This window comes from Nannobrachium achirus (assembly GCF_963921795.1).
Source record: "Nannobrachium achirus genome assembly, chromosome: 8".
NCBI classification, from domain to species: domain Eukaryota; kingdom Metazoa; phylum Chordata; class Actinopteri; order Myctophiformes; family Myctophidae; genus Nannobrachium; species Nannobrachium achirus.
In genome coordinates this window covers 1,404,972-1,424,536 of record NC_137817.1, presented here as the reverse complement: position 1 = coordinate 1,424,536, position 19,565 = coordinate 1,404,972, and the positions used below count along the sequence as shown (strand labels likewise).

Genomic DNA, 19,565 nt, shown 5'->3' with positions numbered 1-19,565 from the left:
TTGTCGAATCCGGGATGCTGTGTTGATACATATAGAACAGTAGAAAGCATAGTGTGTAGAATTGGACTCAGGTTAAGTCATACTCACAGAAACACAAACCAAAATCATGCAATCATGTTTTATTTATTTTATTTTATTTTATTAGCCTACATCCCAAAGCACACAAGTTACGCAACATCACCATTCATGTTCATTCAGATCAGTTGATAATCTATTCTGGGCACATTTTCCACCTGTTAATTAATTCCCTCGTTATCATAATGTATTTGTCAATTCCTATGATTTACTTTCCATGTCAAAGACAATTCCCCAGGCAATGACCTCTTTCTGCCACCAGGAGGCACTGACAACCTCTCCTTTTACCAATGTATGCATGATCAGAGAGTTTAACATGTACATCTCATGATCAAAGAAGTTGTATTTCAAATCTCCACACGTCCTGCCATTGGAAAGACAGTAGATTTTCCAGAGGATTGGCAGAAGAGAACATTGAGCTTGTAGATCAGCTATTTTTGCTTTTTTTTATTAAACCTAGCTATGAAGGTGGATTCTGCATGCTTTTCAAAGGGAATGGAGTGGTTTATTGCCATTCTTGCAAAATATAATATAACATGTAATATATTACTCTTGATTCCAAGTAAGCGAACGTGAAAGGACAATTATTTATTTCCACTTGAATGGGTTGTTGTTGAACGTGCTCATTCTGGCGTTTGTGAGCGGCTTGTTCGTACCGCGACCGATCGTCTCACCGAACCTACCCCAGGGGACACGGGGAGAACATGCAAACTCCACACATAGGCTACTTTGAGACAATTTCATTGGACAGAAAAATAAACTAAAACGAACAGTGCGGGTACAATAGTCAGGGAAGATTAGCAGAATCTGTGAAATCTGGGAATTTGTTTTGCACGAAAAACATTCCTTGGGCCAAAAATGGACCCCATATACCTTGTGAAAAGTGATGACTCATCACTAAACCATTGTTTTTTTGCGTCTGTTTTTGGCCCAATGAATGTTTTTCGTGCAAAACAAATGCTTGCAATGGATTCAGAATAATTAAAAACACCTAGTTAGACCCCTAACATGCTACTTAAAGAATATTTTTGGGAGTGATTTTTTCCCTTATAGTACAGTGTATAGTAAGTGAATGAGACCCAGAATTACCCTAGCTGTCAAACATTTTGCTAGGGATGTTGAATTTCAATCTTTGTTAGATATGTTACTAGACACCTTTAAGAACACATTGGTGAAGAAATTGTTTGGTAAGAAATGTATTCCCAGATTTGACAGGTATTCTGATAAAATTCCCTGACTATATGGCAGAGGCATGGGTTGCTGGTTCAAATCCCTCTCTCAGTGCTTGTAGGGCCGGGGACCCCCGGGGACCCCCTCCTCAGTGCTGGTAGGGCCGGGGACCCCCGGGGACCCCCTCCTCAGTGCTGGTAGGGCCGGGGACCCCCTCCTCAGTGCTGGTAGGGCCGGGGACCCCCAGGGACCCCCTCTCCTCAGTGCTGGTAGGGCCGGGGACCCCTGAGCAGGTCGCTGGAGGTGAGGTGTGAGCCGGTTCGACTCCCCGCCCCCTCCCCCACCCTGCGGGGGGCCCCTCCCCCTGCTGCCCCGCCCATCAGGGACTCCATGGGGCTCATTGGCCGACGCGGCGGAGGCCCCGCCTCTCTGGGGCTCAAGGAGGCTCCGGTCTCGAACCTGTGGACGATTCATCACAGTACGTTACGAGACATACGGAACATGGATTCTATTGCAGTGCAGTGTTGATTTCGTCGGCTAAAACTATGACGAAAAATGTTTGTCGAAATAAAAACGAAATAAAAACTAAGCTGTGATGACTAAAACTAAGACTAAATATATTGACAATTTCGTCAACAAAATAAAAACTAGACTAAAACATTAGGGAGGGACTAGTGGAGAAGAGAGTCATTTTATGCTTGGTTGCTCTCAAGTGTTGCGTGTTGAGAATAGCAGATCTACAAGCTCACAACGCGTGGCGCTGCGATGCGTTGTGAGCTTGTAGATCGACTATTTTCAGCACGCAACCAAGTGTAAAATCATTACGTCATCAAAGTCATTACGATGCCATCAAGGCCTGCCAAAATACATTTTAGTTGACTAAATCAACTGTAGATTTAGTCGCCTAAAATCTTATGATATTTAGTCGACTAAAATTAGACTAAAACCAAAGCTTTTCAGGTGACTAAATTATGGCTAAAACTAAATTACATTTTATTCAAAAGACTATGACTAAAACTACGGGCGCGTTCGGAAATGCGCACTCAACGCACTGGTGTGCCATGTTGTCGTTCGTTTATTCGGTGCACTTGGTGCGTTGTCGTTCGGAAATCCAGTGCGCTGCGCACTGGTGTGTTGAGTGCACGCACTCACCAACCCTACTCAGAAGATGGGGTTAGGCGGTGTGGTGGTGTGGTGCGGTGTTTTGATTGGTTGGTTTTCATCGCCGTGTCTCGAGCGCTTCTCAGCTGTGAACAATGGAGGAAATGACCGCAAATGCAGCATTTACAGCTTTATTGGTCGTTTGGGCTTGATAGTTTCACACGCATCAACATGTAAACTAACAGCAGGTATGCCAATATTATGAATTACATCTCCTTTCAATATCAACGTTACGTTAGCAACTGCTGCTTTTAAGGAAGTTTACCTTCAGAGTTCAGAGTGAAAAAGCACACAGCTGACTCTTAACTGGTCGTTGGTAAATAAGCCACACTGAACGCACTCTCCAACGCCACGCCCACTGCACTCACTACACTGAGCACACACCCGGTGCGGGTTTCCCAACGCACCCTCTGACAGGGTACACATGGAACCAGTGATGGTTTCCCAACGCACCCTACATCAAAATTTGTTGTCAAAAACAACACTGGTGCTGTGGTTTCCCTAACTTTTCAGCTCGAGACACAAAAGAGAAATTAGATCTACAAGCTTGTTGCTTCTACAAGCTTGTTGCTTCTACAAGCTTGTTGCTTCTACAAGCTTGTTGCTTCGCGCCGCATTTGAGCTTGTAGATCGGCTATTTTCACTACTTCTTAAATATTTGTTTACTAATTTATGGAATTTCTAGGATTTCTCCAAGTTCCAGACATTCCTTGGAGAAGTGGTGCCTGGTGAGCAAAAGTACTTCATATCCCACGATGCAACTCGGCCGCCATAATCAGGAAGTGTGTAATGTTCCTTCTAAAACGGCTAGTTCCATTCCTTGATTCTGATTGGCTGGTTTCTCTTTAATTGCTGTGGTATATGAGACTATAATCTACTACACCTTGAATCAGTTTATATCAAACCCAGGTGTGTTATTTCTTTCCACAGTGTTGTGAAGCTAGACTAGAGAACTTGATTGCAAGTAACAGGTGTGTTGTTTCTGCAGCCTGGCCGGAACTACTTTCTTGTAGCTGGGAACTACTTTCTTGCAGAGCAGACCTTATAGAGAATTATTAGTGACATTTGACACAGTTTTAATTGGTACATGTCTATGATTTTTCATGTTGAAAAGCAATAAGCCACAAGAGGCTTGTGGTTACCTGTATTTTACACCGGCTGAGAGGGTTGGAGACACTCGGCTGCACCTCGTCTCTCCCTACGCCTCTCAGCCGGTGTAAAATACCAGGTAACCACCTGCCTTGTGTGGCTTATTGCTTCAATATGCTCCTATTCAGTCGGAATCTGTTTCTAAAAATGCTTTGATCGCAGAGAAACCCTTTTTTCACAGCGACACTGGGCCACGGTGGTCGGACGCTGTTAGAATTTTTCATTTCCATGTGAAAGTAAACATCCTGGTCTACATCCGGGTTTAGTGAATTTCCACATCATGGACGCGATCGTGGCTTCCGGGGCTCTTCAAAATAAAGCGCAGTGAATGGCGGCACTCTACAGCCAAATAATTACTGCAATAATTGCATCCCAAGTGACGTCATAGGACTTTCACATAACGAACTAGAAGCAGTGCTCTTCCGAGCAAAGGTCTCCACCAGGTCAGGCATGTAATGTGTTTTACATAAGTCGGCCTCCTGATGGCGCTATAAAAGGCTGATGTAAAAAATGCAGGGAAAAGGCCACCATGAGGCTGATTTGATTTTTCTTAAGTGGCATTTATTCCTCTGCCTATTGGGAATGTGCATGCACAATTTCACCAAAATCGCACACTGCATTCAGGATTTCAGGCATTTTATTCAAAACTGACCAATCCTGCAAACTTTGAAAGCCAGTTTTAGCCAATCAGGATGGAATATGGAAAATCTGACACATCCATGTCGATCACATGACTGTAGAGATACTGTCTACCGATTTACGTGATTGTTGGACAAAATCTGTAGGAGTACTGGCAAAAGTTAGTTTTGCAAAAGTCGGCCTCCTGGTGGCGCTAGAACAGGCCCATGTGAAATATTTGGGGCAGAGGTTCTGAATTGGTGTCGAGGGAGTGTGTGTGCACAGTTTGGCAGCGACCGGGCCAACGGCGCCGGAGATTAGCTGGTAACGGACAAACGGACGGACGGACGGACGGACGCACGCACGCACGGACGCACGCACGGACGGACGGACGGACGGACGGACGGAGGGGAAAACATACTCTCCCTCAGCCTTCGGCTGGTGGAGACAATAAGTGAGTAAGCATATCTCCATATACAGTACATGGATCTCCATATGGGTACCAGGGGTCTCCATATATGGCTAACTGTTAGGGCATTCACGAATAGTGATTTTCAGTATTCGAATTATTCAACCTCAAAGTATTCTAATAATATTCGACAGGACTGGCCAAACTGTCAAATATTAAGTAAGCACAAGGCGAACATTGTGAAAATAGCAGATCTAGATCTGCTATTTTCACAATATGTATCTGCAGAACCGAGTCACATTAAATGTAATACCTACAATTCCAAGTGCTTGTCAGGGTGGGGGTCCCCAGTTCAAATATGTTTATTTTGGGGGTCACAGCCTAAAAAGGTTTGAGAACCCCTGGTATAGAGCATTAACAAATTCATCCACCAGGGGCATTGACAACTCATTCTTACGACTTCCTATCTAGCCAAGCTTTATAGAGAGAAAAAAGAAAAAGACAAACGAATATTCGACTTCGGTGAACAACGTTGAATAGTGACTTTGATATTCGAATATTCAAATATTTGGTGAATGTCCTAGTAACTCGTCCCATATACATCACTGGCCAGATGGCCAAGACATGGGGCACGTCACCCTGAGGCGTCTTAAACAGGTACCTGGATGGAAGAACATCACAGATAGATAGATAGATAGATAGATGGATGGATGGATGGATGGATGGATGGATGGATGGATGGATGGATAGATAGATAGATAGATAGATAGATAGATACCTGGATAGATACCTGGATGGTGGAACATCAGACGCAGGCTGCAGCTTCAGTACAGGTTTGGAGGGCAGAGACATGGAGGAGATGATGACAGGGGGGGTGCGGGGGGCTCGGCCCCCCCCTCCTCCACCCCCCACGCAGCTCTCAGCACCAGGGGGCGGCAGAGAGCACTCCAGCTTTGGATCCCTGCTTTATAAAAACACACATATACGTAGTTAAAGGCAAGGACAGTGATTTTTCAAACCAACATTAAAGCAGATATACTCAATGTTGGGGAAGTTAAAGTTACATGTAACTGAGTTGCGTAACTAAGTTACACTTTGCTGCAACTTGCGGGTAACTGAGTTACATTCATATTTCTGTAACTCGTCAAGTAACTGAGATACTTTTTGGGTCATTTCTGGCTCAAGTTACAAGTTACAAGAAGTTACAAGCAAAGTTATAATTTTACATTTAAGTTTTGTTAAAACAAATCAAAAATACATTGAAAACGGAAACAAATCTCAACAAAATAAACATAAAACTGATGAAAAAACAAACAAATAAATGTAAACTCTAATAATAACCTTGTTTTTGGGTCTCTGCCGCTGCTGCTGCCCGTTGCCAGGCAGCTCTCACCACCAGGGGGAGGTAGTGAGCACTCCAGCTGTGGATCCCTGCTCTTCTCCCCACCTGGACAGTCCTGTTGAGAAGGGGTGGACAAAATCTGTGGCGTCAGTTCAGAAAAAGCTAAGGTATGGCAACATGACTGGTGTCAGTCATGTTGCCATACCTTAGCAACAGTCATGATACATTTATTTGAAGAAGTACATTCTATTTTCCTCCTGTTTCTACGGTTTCTTGGGCTGGCAGCCTAAATGTTTTTACCATGTGTGTCAGAGGGGGACATGTCTCCATTCCGACATGTCGCCACCCTGACAGTGACTTCTTATTGTCGGAGTGGCAACACTTCCATAGAGGTTAAGGTTAGGGTTAGGGTAAGAGATAGGGTTAGTGTCGGAATGTAGACATGAAACCATTAGTTACATCATTGCCCCAATCATTACCCATATTATTAATCTATCTATCAAGCAGGGTTATGTCCCCCAGGACTTCTTGGGACTACTTGACCCTGGCAACTACAGGCCAATCTCTATCCTTAGTTCCATCTCTAAGGTAATGGAAAAAATTGTCTATGAACAGGTGGCTAAATATCTTGAAGAGAATAAACTGATCTACGAGTTCCAGTCTGGCTTCAGAGAGTCCCATTCCACAGATACATGCCTCATCTATTTGAATGATTACATCAAACGTGAAATTCACGATGGCAAATATTGCGGCATGGTCATGCTGGACCTCCAGAAGGCATTTGACACCGTCGATCATTCTATTCTGATTGAAAAACTCAAAGCTATTGGTCTTGATAGCACAGCAGTGAGATGGATGCACTCTTACTTGGTGGGGAGGGAACAGATGGTGGAAGTCAACGGAACCCTGTCCCCCCCCTCCCAGTAAACTGTGGAGTACCTCAAGGGAGTATACTAGGACCACTGTTGTTCTTAATATACGTAAACGACATGTCATCTGCTTGTGACTGCAATCTGTTTCTGTTCGCGGATGACTCGGCTCTCCTAGTCTCAGGCAGAGACATATTGCAGGTTGAAAAGGCCCTTAACTGTGAACTTAACAAGATCTGCACCTGGCTCAATGACAACAGACTCTCAATTCACCTAGGCAAAACTGAATGTATCCTCTTTGGATCTAGTCAGAAACTTAGCCTAGTTGAGAACTTCACAATTAAAGTAGGTGACACTGTGATAGAAAGAAAAAACTACATCTGCTACCTGGGTTGCATCCTGGAGGCTAACCTATCCAGTGAAAAAATGACCACCAAGGTAATCAATAAAGTCAACCAACGAATTCGCTTTTCGCAAAGGGTTGCCCCGCTGATCAATATTAAATCCCGAAAGACACTAGGAGGTGCTCTTATCGGGCCCCTCATTGATTACGGAGTCCTTGTCTGGTATCGCGACGCCCCAGCCGCCTTAAAGTTAAAGCTCCAAACAGCCCAAAACAAACTAATTAGGGTTGTGCTTGGTCTCCCTCCTCTGACCCACCTTACCGATCATCACCACGAAAGCGTGGGATGGCTCAAAGTAGCTGACAGAGTACAGCATCTTGCAATGGGCCTGGTGTACAAGATACACTACACCTCCAAGATTCCCATGTACCTGACAAACTACTTCTTAAAGGTCAAGGATGTTCACAACCACAACACCAGAGGCAGCTCCACTAATCATCATCAACGTAGATTTAACACTAAACAAGGCTCTAACTCGTTCTCCTGCTACACTATCAACATGTGGAACGCCCTTCCTCAAGCCATAAAGGAGAGCAAATCCCTAGCCTCCTTCAAAATTGGTATGAAAAGTCACCTTCAGACAGCTGCTACCCATGACTTGTAAATAGACTAAGCCCCCATGCCCCCCCCCCCCCCCCCCCCTTTTTATTTTTATTTTTTCTGCCTTTGTATTTGATGTTATGCTTTTGAAACTGATATTATCCTAGATAAAGTACTATGTTCTATCCGTCTGTCTTTCAATGTTATATGAGATACTTAAAGTGTGGTTCCTGTGGAAATAAGCCTCGGCTTTCTAGGATCTCCTTTTAGTTGACCTTGTACCAGTGATCTGTACTGTCATGAAACTGTACTTTTTTCTATTGCAAACTTCTAATAAATTCTTCAATCAATCAAACAACATGTCTACAGTGCTTGTAGATCATCTATTTTCACTGGTTTGGGCCCTGTGGTTTCTCAAAGTTCCAACGGCCAATCTAAGACAAAAGGGTGATAGAGCGTTCTCTGTGTCTGGCCCTTCTCTCTGGAACAGCCTGCCTCCCACTGTTAGACTCGCCCCATCCTTGGACACTTTCAAGTCCCCACTAAAAACACACCTCTTCACCCTAGCATTTGAGCCCTAGACTTTTACCTCTCATTGTTTTATATCTTTAAATGTTTTGTTTTTATAGTTGTAAGGTTTTAAATGTTTACACACGTTTCTATTGTTTTTGCCTGTATTGTATTTGTTTTACTGAGTTCTCATGATGTACAGGACTTTGGTCAACCTGGTTGTTTTTAAATGTGCTTTATAAATAAATTGACTTGACTTGACTTGTGTGAATGACTGGTGCATCTCACCTTGTTCTTGGACGGCCCCTCCCCCTCAGAACCACTGCACTCCTGTTGGAACACATTATTTAATGACATTTAAGATAATTAACGAGAGAGACGATCACATTCAGCATTCACCTTCATCTTCAACACGGCTTGATTAGTGAAATGTCCATTTCTGTCTGTTTGTCTGTCCGTCTGTCTGTCTGTCTGTTTGCCATTGATACTGACGCCACTTGAGTTCAATAATACAGTATATTTTTGTCACATTCCTAAGACAATATTTTGATTACGATAAATTTACCCCATAGATTCCGGATAGGGACCCAAATGCATTTGGGATGAGCCTCTCTGGCTGTTCTGCCCGCTAAAGTAAGGTTACTGACCGCAACGGAGAGGCACGGAGAGTCACCACCGAGCGAGCTGAAGGCACGCGGGTGAAATCATCCCACAAGGTCTTCTGCCGGACACAGCAGCCGGCAGGCCAACCCTCTACAGTCCCTTTGAGTGGCAGTCGGTCACAGAAGCAGCTCTCACAACATTGTGCCCTGATAACTATACTTTATCGGCAGCAAAAAACAAATAGTGGCACAAGCAGGATTCCAGAATGGAAGAGAACCAAGCCAAGCCACTGAGGCTGGTGCTGAGAAGGGGCATTGCAGGTCTGTGTTAGAATAGGACAACAACCAACCACTGTACAAATAATGCATTGGATGGGGCTGTTCCAGTTACTAGGGACAGAATAGTAAATCATGTTTTGGTGAGAGCTCTTGGCTACTGGGCCAATCACAGCGCGTCCTAGCACAAGCTCCTCCCCTTGCTCTGCACAGATCCGGGAGGAAAAGCACACACACACACACACACACACACACACACACACAGGGCAGGGGTGGGGCTGGGCAGCCATTTTACTTTATCATGTAAACAAATAATTTTTTTTAAATCACCTCTTTCTTCTTCTTCTTCTTCTTGTCTGGTGAACAGGAAGTGTCGCTACTGGAACCAGAGTCCTGCAAACACAATGTATCATTTACCGTATGTCATTTTATCTAACCATCAATTTAACTGTCAATAATTTATCTCATTTTATCCAGTGTTTCTCAACCTTTTTCCTGCATGGCCACACTTTTCATGTCCCAAGAATCCATGGTCACACCAACATAATACAGGGGTGTAAATATCCTCACTGTCGGGAAGAAACCTTGTATCTCAAAGTTTCAAATGTGTACGTTTCCTCGCAAAGCAAAGCCCTGCTTCATCATACAAGGCTGTCGCACAACAGTAGTGAAAACGGCAGATCTACAAGCACACAACGCCTCGCGGTGCGAGGCGTTGTGTGCTTGTAGATCTGCTGTTTTTTACTAGTTTAAATCATTTTTAAAATGCTAAATACAATACTGGCTTTCAAGCAGTTTCAAGGGGCACACTTGACCCTTCTCAGGGGCACACCAAAGGTCCCCAGGCGAACTGGTTGAGAAACACTGATTTTATCAAACCATATTTATTTTTTCATCACCTTCTTCTGTTTCTTCTTCTTACTCTCCTTCTTCTTCTTCTTTTTCTTCTTCTTCTTCTTCTTATCAGCATCGCTGGAACAATCTGAATCCTAGGTGACATCACCAACAGCAGCATTAAAGGAGTAGTTCACCCCAAAAACAATAATCATTGTAATTATTATTTTATTATCCTGAACTGATTCACCTTGTTCTTGTCCTTCTTTTTCTTCTTCTTCTTATCTTTCACATCCTTCTTCTTCTTCTTCTTCCTCTTCTTCTTGTCCTCGTCACTAGAAGCCTCAGAAGACTCCTGCAGACAGAAAGAAGGTCACAATCATCTAACTATTCATTTACCAAATGTCTGTCCGTCCGTTGTCTGCCGTCTGACCGTCTGTCATCACTGGTAATAAACAGTGTCATCACCATGGTAACAGCCGCATGCTGAAACAATGCCTACATCACAGACCGGTCTGGGTTCTCCAACATTATTACCCGGCTTGTTTGAATTCTGATTGGTCAATCGCTGAAATCAGAGGTCTGATATTCCCTGATAACAGACCACTCTGCTCTATAACAGACAGCTGCTAATCAAAGACTCAGAACACCTGCTGCAGTCAAACTGCACTGCGTGAATCTTGTGCCGTATCCAACATGTCAGCCAACAAACACACAGCGACATTTACAACTAAACGTTGCTCTCAAGAATGTTTTTAAAAATATTTTAAGCGAGAAATAGATGACGCAGTATCAGAAAATGGATTCTATCTAATCAGCACTTCCTTGTTTTCCAAGGCGACTGTGTTGCGCTGGGGGGGGGGGGGGGGGGGGGGACGCCCAGCGCAACACTTGTGGAACACTTCCAGCCGTCTGTAAACAAGGAAATACTTTGTTTTGTTTTTAGTTTTGAGTCAAATTATTAATTTTATTTAGTAGCCGGGTAATAAGCGGGATAATGAATGGCTCCTTGGTGAATGACGATATATAACATCCCTTCGGCCTGATAACTCTGATAACATATAATATATATATATATTATATGTTATTTTTTTATATATGTATATATATATATACCATACCGCACACCCCCTGGGCACAGGACTAGTGTAATAATAATAATAATATATTTTATTTGTAACGCAACTTTACATTTGAAAGAGACCTCAAAGTGCCACATCAAAAGGAAAACTGGAAGAAATTAAAATAGACTAAGATAATATAATACGATGGTCACATTCTGACCATAGAAGTCACAACAATGAATGCATCTTAAGCCGATCTGTCTTGCAACAAAGGTATTTGCAACAGACAGTTATTCACAATGGCAGTTGCAAGGAGGTGCATTGGTGTAGTTGACTTTAACACTTTTACAGTTGTAGCAAGGAGCTTTAGGGAGAGAGTGTTACAGTATATGTAAGCCATTTACCATGAGAGGGAGTGGGTTGTAGTGGTAAATTGCTTTTCTACCACTTCTACCATATACATGAAAGAAAACACAGTTGTAACTTGCTTCACTTACTACACACTCCTGGAGACAGAAAGAACCTCACAATCATGTCATAATAAAAACGTTCCTTTAAGCCGGAACAAAAGACAGCAATGATCCGTCTTGCAGCAGTTATTCTGGCAGCTGCAAGGAGGTGCATTGGTCGTCGTTGACTTTAAAAGTGTTAAAGTTGTAGCAAGGAGTTGCATGGACAATCATTGGTGAGGTTTGGTCTTTAGGGTGTTATATAAGTACTTACGTCCTTCTTCTTCTTCTTTTTCTTCTTCTTCTTCTTGTCTTTCTTCTTTTTCTTCCCTTCGTCGCTGTCCGAGGAATCCTGAAAGAAATGTTCGATGCGTTTAGTTCTCATTGTGAGTGCAGTGGGCGGTGACGTTTGTACTCAGTGTGGCTTATTTACAAACGACCAGTTAAGGAGCTTTTTCAGTCTGAACTCAGGAAAACCTTGTGAAAAGCAGCAGTTGCTAACGTAACTTTGCTATTGAATGGAGATTTAATTCATAACATTGGCCTACCTGCTGTTAGTTTACACGTTGATGTGTGTGCGAAACTATCAAGCCCAAACGACCAATTAAGCTGCAAATACTGCATTTTGCCGTCATTTCCTCCATTATTCACAGCCGAGAAGCGCTCGACATGGCCATGAAAACCAACCAATCAAAACACAGCACCGTCAAACCCCATCTTCTGAGTAGAGTCGGTCAGTGTGTGCACTCAGCACACCCGGTGCGCAGCAACGACCAACGACAACATGGCACACCAGAGTGTGCATTTCCGAACGCACCCCTGCCTCTCTAACATTCTCTGCACCTCCCTGCCCCGGAGGACAACTGCTTGAAAAGCACTGATGAAGATAATTAAATGAAATAGTTAAATACCTCTTTCTTCTTCTTCTTCTTCTTCTTCTTATCCTTCTTCTTCTTCTTCTTCTTATCATCATCATCATCATCGCTATCAGAGTCAGCATCCTGTCAGAGAGCAGATCATTCATTTTAGTTCTAAACAGAGCCATTCAGAGTTGAGTCGTATATCGCTGATCTACGGCTTGAGGTGGACATTTCTAATTCCATTTTTGCCACAGTCATAGAAAATTAGTAGAAAAACGCATAGAGCTCTAGCCCAAAATGACCCTGACACCAGGGGTTTTCAAAGTGGGTGACGGCGCACCCTGGGGTGACGGGGCACCCTGGGGTGCCGTGACGGCAGTCCAGGGGTGCCGCTATGCGAGATCATTTGATAATATTTGGAATTTATTTGGACACTTAAAAAATATATTTAGTATAATTTTAAACTTGAACTTATTTTCAGTCAGTTCTAACCAAAATGGCTGTTATCTCAACGTTTTCCTCGCAACAAAATCACTAAAATATCGTCACTGTCGGGCAGAAACCTTGTATCTCCAAGTTTCAAATGTGTACGTCTTTTGGTAAAGCAAAGCCCTGCTTCATCATACAAGACTGTCACACAAAACTAGTGAAAACAGCCGATCTACAAGCACATTTTATAGATGATAAATACAAAACGAACGGTTTTGGACATACAAGGTTTCCACCCGACAACGACGATATGCTATAAATATAAGGTGCTGGGAGTGAAAATTATAATGTAGGGGTGCCTCGGATTAAAAATAATATTTATGGGGTGACCTGAGACAAAAAAGTTTGGGGACCCCTGCCTTACACTACTACAGGTCTGTAACTCTGAGAGGGTACTAATGGAACCATTATGTACAAATCTCAGAGCTCTGGGACTCCTTGAAAATAAAACGCCAAAGAACCGCAGCACTCGTTGCACTCCTAATGAGCCACAGTGTCACAGCGACCACCAGGTCTGTGCATTTTTTTTGGTAAAACATTGATCTTTGCACGCGAAGGGCGAGGCCGCTTCTCGCCCTTAGGGCCTCTTACTTGTAGTAAATCAGTGTCATACATATTCTGAAGAGAACCTGGAGGCTTGAAGTTCAGTAATTAATTGGGTCTTATGATCAAAATAAGAACATTATGGATCTTATAATCAAAATATGACCGCCAGGTGGCAGTTACTATCAAAACCTCGACCAGTTGTGCCGTCAGTCTGTCAGTCTGTCACACGTCACACTTTTGCCCTGCTCATATCTCCGCAACCGTTGCCCCGATCCATGCCAAATTTCGCACACACACTCCTTGCCTGCCAAACCACAACCTCCACCCATCAATTCTCACATGACCCTCTTCTACTGTGGTCACAGCACTCATTTATAAACACTCACCTTTTTCTGTTTCTTCTTCTTTTTCTTCTTCTTCTTCTTCTCCTCCTCCTCGCTGTCTGAGCTGCAGGACTCATCCTGACATGAACAACAGAAGATAATATCATCACATATAGTCCAGTAACTTTAGGGCAAAATTAGGCTAAACCTAAAACAAATTGCAATAGTAGCAAACTCAACTGATTTTGTATCCTCAATATGTCCTTAGTGAGGGAAAAAAAGTCCTAAGGAATCCCGTCAGGGGAAAGTTTTGAAAACGACCTACCTACCTTCACTTACTATACACTACAATATAAAGGAAAATATGACTCCCAAAAAATCTGCTTTAAGTGGGATGTGAGGGGTCAAACTAGGGGTTTTTAATTATTCTGAATCCATTGCAAGCATTTGTTTTGCACGAAAAACATTCCTTGGGCAAGAAATGGCCCCTCAAAACGATGGTTTAGTGACGAGTCATCAATTTTCACAGTCTTTTGGGGTACGTCCGTTTTTAGCCCAAGGAATGTTTTTCGTGCAAAACAAATGCTTGCAATGGATTCAGAATAATTAAAAACCCCTAGTTTGACCCCTCACATCCCACTTAAAGTAGATTTTTTGGGAGTCATTTTTTCCTTTATAGTGTAGTGTATAGTAAGTGAAGGTAGGTAGGTCGTTTTCAAAACTTTCCCCTGATGGGATTCCTTGGGACTTTTTTTCCCCCACTAAGGACATAATGAGGATACAAAATCAGTTGAGTTTGCTACTATTGCAATTTGTTTGAGGTTTTTTCATATAATGACTGGACTAATACTGTACCACATATCATCTATCTCTGTGGCTGGTCTCTTGGGATAATAAAGGTATCTATCTATCTATCTATCTATCTATCTATCTATCTATCTATCTATCTATCTATCTATCTATCTATCTATCTATCTATCTATCTATCTATCTACATATCTATCTATCTATCTATCTATCTATCTATCTATCTATCTATCTAGGTGGAGACCTCATATTATGTGCAAAAAAGATTTAGATTTATGCTGTTATCTGGATCCATCATTTCTCACATGGCCCTCTTCTAACGCCACCATGAGGCCGATTCTTGCAAAACAAAGTTTTGGACACTGCTCCTACAAATGTTGACCTAAAATCACACAAATTGGCACACACTTGGTCTACACTCATCTCATCAACATGGATCTGTCCCATATAGCGCCACCATCAGTCCGATTTTTTCAAACACTTTTTGCCAGACCCAGGGGGTCGGCCTACATAAGGCTTTGTCGGTCTGTCGGTCTGTCGGTCTGTCGGTCCCTCTTTTCCTCAGTGTGCCTGTCCCTTTTTTCCTCAGTGTGCCTGCTCATCTGCCCCTCCCTTCCCTTGCTGGGCTGATTGCCTTGAGTGCCGTCACCTGTACAGGACCAGCTGAGTTGAGTTGGCTGACGAGCTGCTGACACTATAAATTCCTCAGCCCATCTACAAGCTCACAAACATTTCCAGCTGCTCAGCCTATACAATCCTGTGTGTTCATGTGTTAGTTCAGTGCCATACTAGTGAAAACAGCCGATCTACAAGCTCACTACGCTTTGTTGCTGAGACTATAAAATCCTGTGTGTTCATGTGTTAGTTCAGTGCCATACTAGTTTTCATTGCGGGTCTGGCACGACCAGGTGACCTGGTCTAGTTTGTACACTGCTCCTACAGATTTTGCCCTAAAATCACGCTGCGTCCTGACGGTCGCTTATCTCCCGATTAGGGATGACCTGTAGTCAGTGTTCATGTACAATACATACCTTCTTCTTCTTCCTTTTCTTCTTCTTCTTCTTCTTCTTCTTCTTATCATCATCATCATCATCGCTATCAGAGTCAGCATCCTGTCAGAGAGCAGATCATTCATTCGTAGTCATCCCAGTCCCAAAACGTGCACACAAACGCATAAAGAGCTCTAACCCTAAATAACCACTACAGCTCTGTAACTCTGAGTGTACAAAAGTACCCGTAAGGGTCCATTTGGTTCCATGTGTACACTCTCAGAACTAGGGTGTCCTTGAAACTAAAACGTTAAAGAGCTACAGTACCAGTGGACTCCTAATATGCCAGAGTGTTACAGTAAATCAGTGTCATACATATTGTGAAGAAAACCTGGAGACTGATATTCAGTAATTGGGTTTTATGATCAATAGAACAGTGAAGTCATGACGTGACTCGCTCATCCCCCGGTTCCAATGAAGTAATTCTCTATGGAGAATAACATTGAGTCATCTTAAATCGTCTCATATAAGCATTGCGGTCCAAAAATAAACAAATGGTCTTTGCAATATTGTCTGCGAGGTCGCTCTGTATGGTTTATGATAGTCAGTCACTCATATTTGATAAAGCCTGTTTCTAGCGAAAATGTAACTAATTGGGTGACAGTAACATTAGCGTTTTCTCACCATCAGTTGATTCTTCATATCCATATGAGTCAAACCGCTGAGATCATTTGTTTATAATTGGAACACAGTTCTTACCGGTATATGACGCCATATGAAAAAGGTCAATGGGAATTCAGAATGGGGGAAGAAAACCACAAACCAGGTAGGATGTGTAAATTACATCACACTTCACTACTCGGAAATTATAATGGAGCGTAAAATAAGACATCTTCCACAGAAGAAGACAAGTCTTTGCCACAGACACATTACAGACATATCCATGACCGCTGGTCAGTGCTGGTATACATACCTTCTTTTTCTTTTTCTTATCTTTCTTCTTTTTCTTCTTCTTCTTCTCATCCTCGTCATCAGAATCCTGTCAGAGTGAGCACACATCATTCATTCATTCATTCATTCATTCATTCATTCATTCATTCATTCATTCATTCATTCATTCGTTCATTCATTCATTCATTCATTCATTCACAGAGTCATCCTCATTACCAACCAGGCTGCAAGCTTTCATCTCCAAAAGGAATCCGGTGCTCGCGTGGCGCAGACTGCCTAAAACAGGGCTTCTCAAACCTTTTTGTCTCAGGTCACCCCATAAATATTGTTTTAATCCGAGGCACCCATACATTATAATTTTCACTCCCAGCACCTTATATTTATAGCATATCGTCGTTGTCGGGTGGAAACCTTGTATGTCCAAAACCGTTCGTTTTTTTATTTATCATCTATAAAATGTACTAAACTAGTGAAAACAGCAGATCTACAAGCACACAATGCCTTGCGGGCTGTTTTCACTAGTTTTGTGCGACAGTCTTGTATGATGAATTATGATGATTATGTTGCGAGGAAAACGTTGAGATAACAGCCAGTTTGGTTAGAATTGACTGAAAATAACTTTGTACTTCAAGTTTAAAATGATACTAAATATTTTTTCAAGTGTCCAAATAAATTCCAAATATTATCAAATGATCTCGCGGCACCCCTGGACTGCCGTCACGGCACCCCAGGGTGCCCCGTCACCCACTTTGAAAACCCCTGGTCTAAAACAGGGGTTCTCAAACCTTTTTCACTGAATGAATGAATGAATGAATGACTCTGTTTGAAGTCAGAAACCAAGGAGAAACAGGTCTGTATAGAAACTAACAGAGTGAACTTCGTCCATAGTTTTTTACTGTGGTCACAGAACTCATTTATAAACACTCACCTTTTTCTGTTTCTTCTTCTTCTTCTTCTTCTTCTTCTTCTCCTCCTCCTCCTCGCTGTCTGAGCTGCAGGAGTCATCCTGACATGAACAACAGAATTAAGATAATATCATCACATACTGTACCAGATATCATCTATCTCTGTAGCGTTAACATAATATGGTCTCTGTGAGGTGTCCAAAACTGTCGCTTTTCAGGATTCAAATTCAAAGGCATAAAAATGATCAGATCTCCAAGCTCATAACGCGGCACTTGTAGATCTGCTGCTTTTGATGCCTGTATGTGACACTGTGGTGTGATCAGGTAGGGGCCGGGGGCGTGTTATCTGGAGAGGAATCTGCCCCACAACAGTGATATGATATAATAGTTACTGTCCATCCTCACTGTATCGGTAACATTAACCATAACACAACATTAACCATAACCAAGGACGACTGTAGCCTTATTTAACTGGAACTATAGTTGTACTGACTCTGACCTCTAAGGACCTTTCCAGGGAGGGTGTTCATGTGTGTCCTGCTATGTCACCCTTTCTTCTTTTTCTTTTTTTTCTTGCACTGACCAATGGACATTGTTTTAGTTTGTCTCTGCACTATTAGGTAGTGTTAGTAGTATTGATTATTTTGCTTGTGTTTGACATGGTGGTGAGATACTTGTAGCACTGACTAGCACTTTAGTTTGACACTGTGTTGATAAGTTGTGCTTTAAGTATTGCCATTTGCTTTTAAGTATTGCTATTACACTTATGAGCGTTGACTGTTTTTCACACTTTATGTACATTATTCTTCGTTCCCTTTTTTGGTATACCTTGCTCTTTTACTGTGTACACTGTAAAAAATATATTTTCATACTTCTCTGTAACTTTGTAAATAACCTTATACTGCTGTGCTGCCTCTGGTGACTGATTTTTCCCCTTGGGATAATAAAGCTATCTATCTATCTTTATAATTAATACCAGTCTCACCTTCTTCTTCTTGTCTTTCTTCTTCTTTTTCTTCTTCTTGTCCTTTTTCTGAAATCAACACAGAGATCAGCGATCATCACCATGCTGGCTGGTGGTGGACAGTTTTCTCAAAATCAAACCCAGTGTGAAGAGAGCTTTCAGAGCCTGATGTTGGAGCTTAGCTTTCCAGGAGCACCGCTCAAACACATATGTATGTATTTACCACAGATAGGGCTGTCACAATTATTACATAATCGTCTAATCGTGATTATTTGACATTATCGCAATTATTTTGTCATAATCGTCATAATCGTGAATGTTGAAAAATGTCCGAAATAGTGGAAATAGCAGATCTACAAGCTCACAACGTGTTGCATCGCGACGCGTTGTGAGCTTGTAGAGCGGCTATTTCCACTATCAAAGTTATTTTTTAAGTAGTAAGTTGTCAAATATGTCAGTAATTTCTTTGTATATTTAGGTTATGTGTCATATCTACCATGTGCAACTTCAAAGCCTAAAAGCCAAACAGAAATGTAATTATCAACGTCAAAAACACAATTAAATCGTTAATCGCCAATTATTTGAGTGACAATTAATCGTCATGTAAAATGTCATATCGTGACAGCCCTAACCACAGATATACAAAATGAGTGGACAATGACATTACCAGAGTCACATACAGAACTTTAGCGCTAAGTGACCGTAACAGGTCCAGTTGGCACCTCTGTGGAGATGCCAACCTGCCCCCTGTTATTTACATCAGGTGGGCACCTGTTGGTGGTGACGTCACCGAGAATACTGCTCCCTCATTGGATAATTAAGACCCTGCCTTTGTACTTTAGATGGGATACAGACGGCAAAAGCGAAAGTAGTGTATGAATATTATATGGTTGAAGTGGTTACGACGATTGTGATGCCCCCCCCCCATCATCATCATCATCATCATCATCATGAACACATGTCTTCTCACCTCATCTTCATCACTGTCAGAGGAGGAAGAGGAGGAGGAGTCTTCATCAGAGGAACAGCTGGACTTCTGGAGAAAACAAACAAACAAGATGGACTGACTTTATACTGTTCTTTTTCTACTGAGACGTTTAAACATTTAACCATTTCAATACGTTCATGACAGTCTCACCTGCTTCTTCTTCTTCTTCTTCTTCTTTTTCTTCTTCTTCTTGTCGTCGTCGCTATCAGAGGAAGAGGACGATGAAGAGTCAGAGCTGGAATCCTGGAGAGAGAGAGAGAGAGAGAGAGAG

At 42.3% G+C, this 19,565-nt stretch overlaps 1 protein-coding gene across 1 annotated transcript in view; it reads right to left on the bottom strand.

The window, feature by feature from the left end:
- Positions 1-1,505: 1,505 nt before the first annotated feature.
- Positions 1,506-19,565, bottom strand: part of LOC308289434 (uncharacterized protein) — a gene marked incomplete at its 3' end in the record, with an annotated part of 71,276 nt that continues 53,216 nt past the window's right edge. The window contains exons 16-31 of the mRNA XM_080731123.1: positions 19,445-19,537; positions 19,277-19,342; positions 18,328-18,375; positions 17,366-17,443; positions 16,460-16,525; positions 15,529-15,609; positions 13,754-13,828; positions 12,384-12,473; positions 11,747-11,824; positions 10,210-10,314; positions 10,025-10,114; positions 9,456-9,518; positions 8,536-8,577; positions 5,924-6,039; positions 5,361-5,546; positions 1,506-1,704 (exon numbers count right to left, since the gene is read on the bottom strand). Of these exons, the coding sequence (XP_080587249.1) occupies positions 1,506-1,704; positions 5,361-5,546; positions 5,924-6,039; positions 8,536-8,577; positions 9,456-9,518; positions 10,025-10,114; positions 10,210-10,314; positions 11,747-11,824; positions 12,384-12,473; positions 13,754-13,828; positions 15,529-15,609; positions 16,460-16,525; positions 17,366-17,443; positions 18,328-18,375; positions 19,277-19,342; positions 19,445-19,537 (1,476 nt within the window). The remainder of the gene's footprint in view (positions 1,705-5,360; positions 5,547-5,923; positions 6,040-8,535; positions 8,578-9,455; positions 9,519-10,024; positions 10,115-10,209; positions 10,315-11,746; positions 11,825-12,383; positions 12,474-13,753; positions 13,829-15,528; positions 15,610-16,459; positions 16,526-17,365; positions 17,444-18,327; positions 18,376-19,276; positions 19,343-19,444; positions 19,538-19,565) is intronic.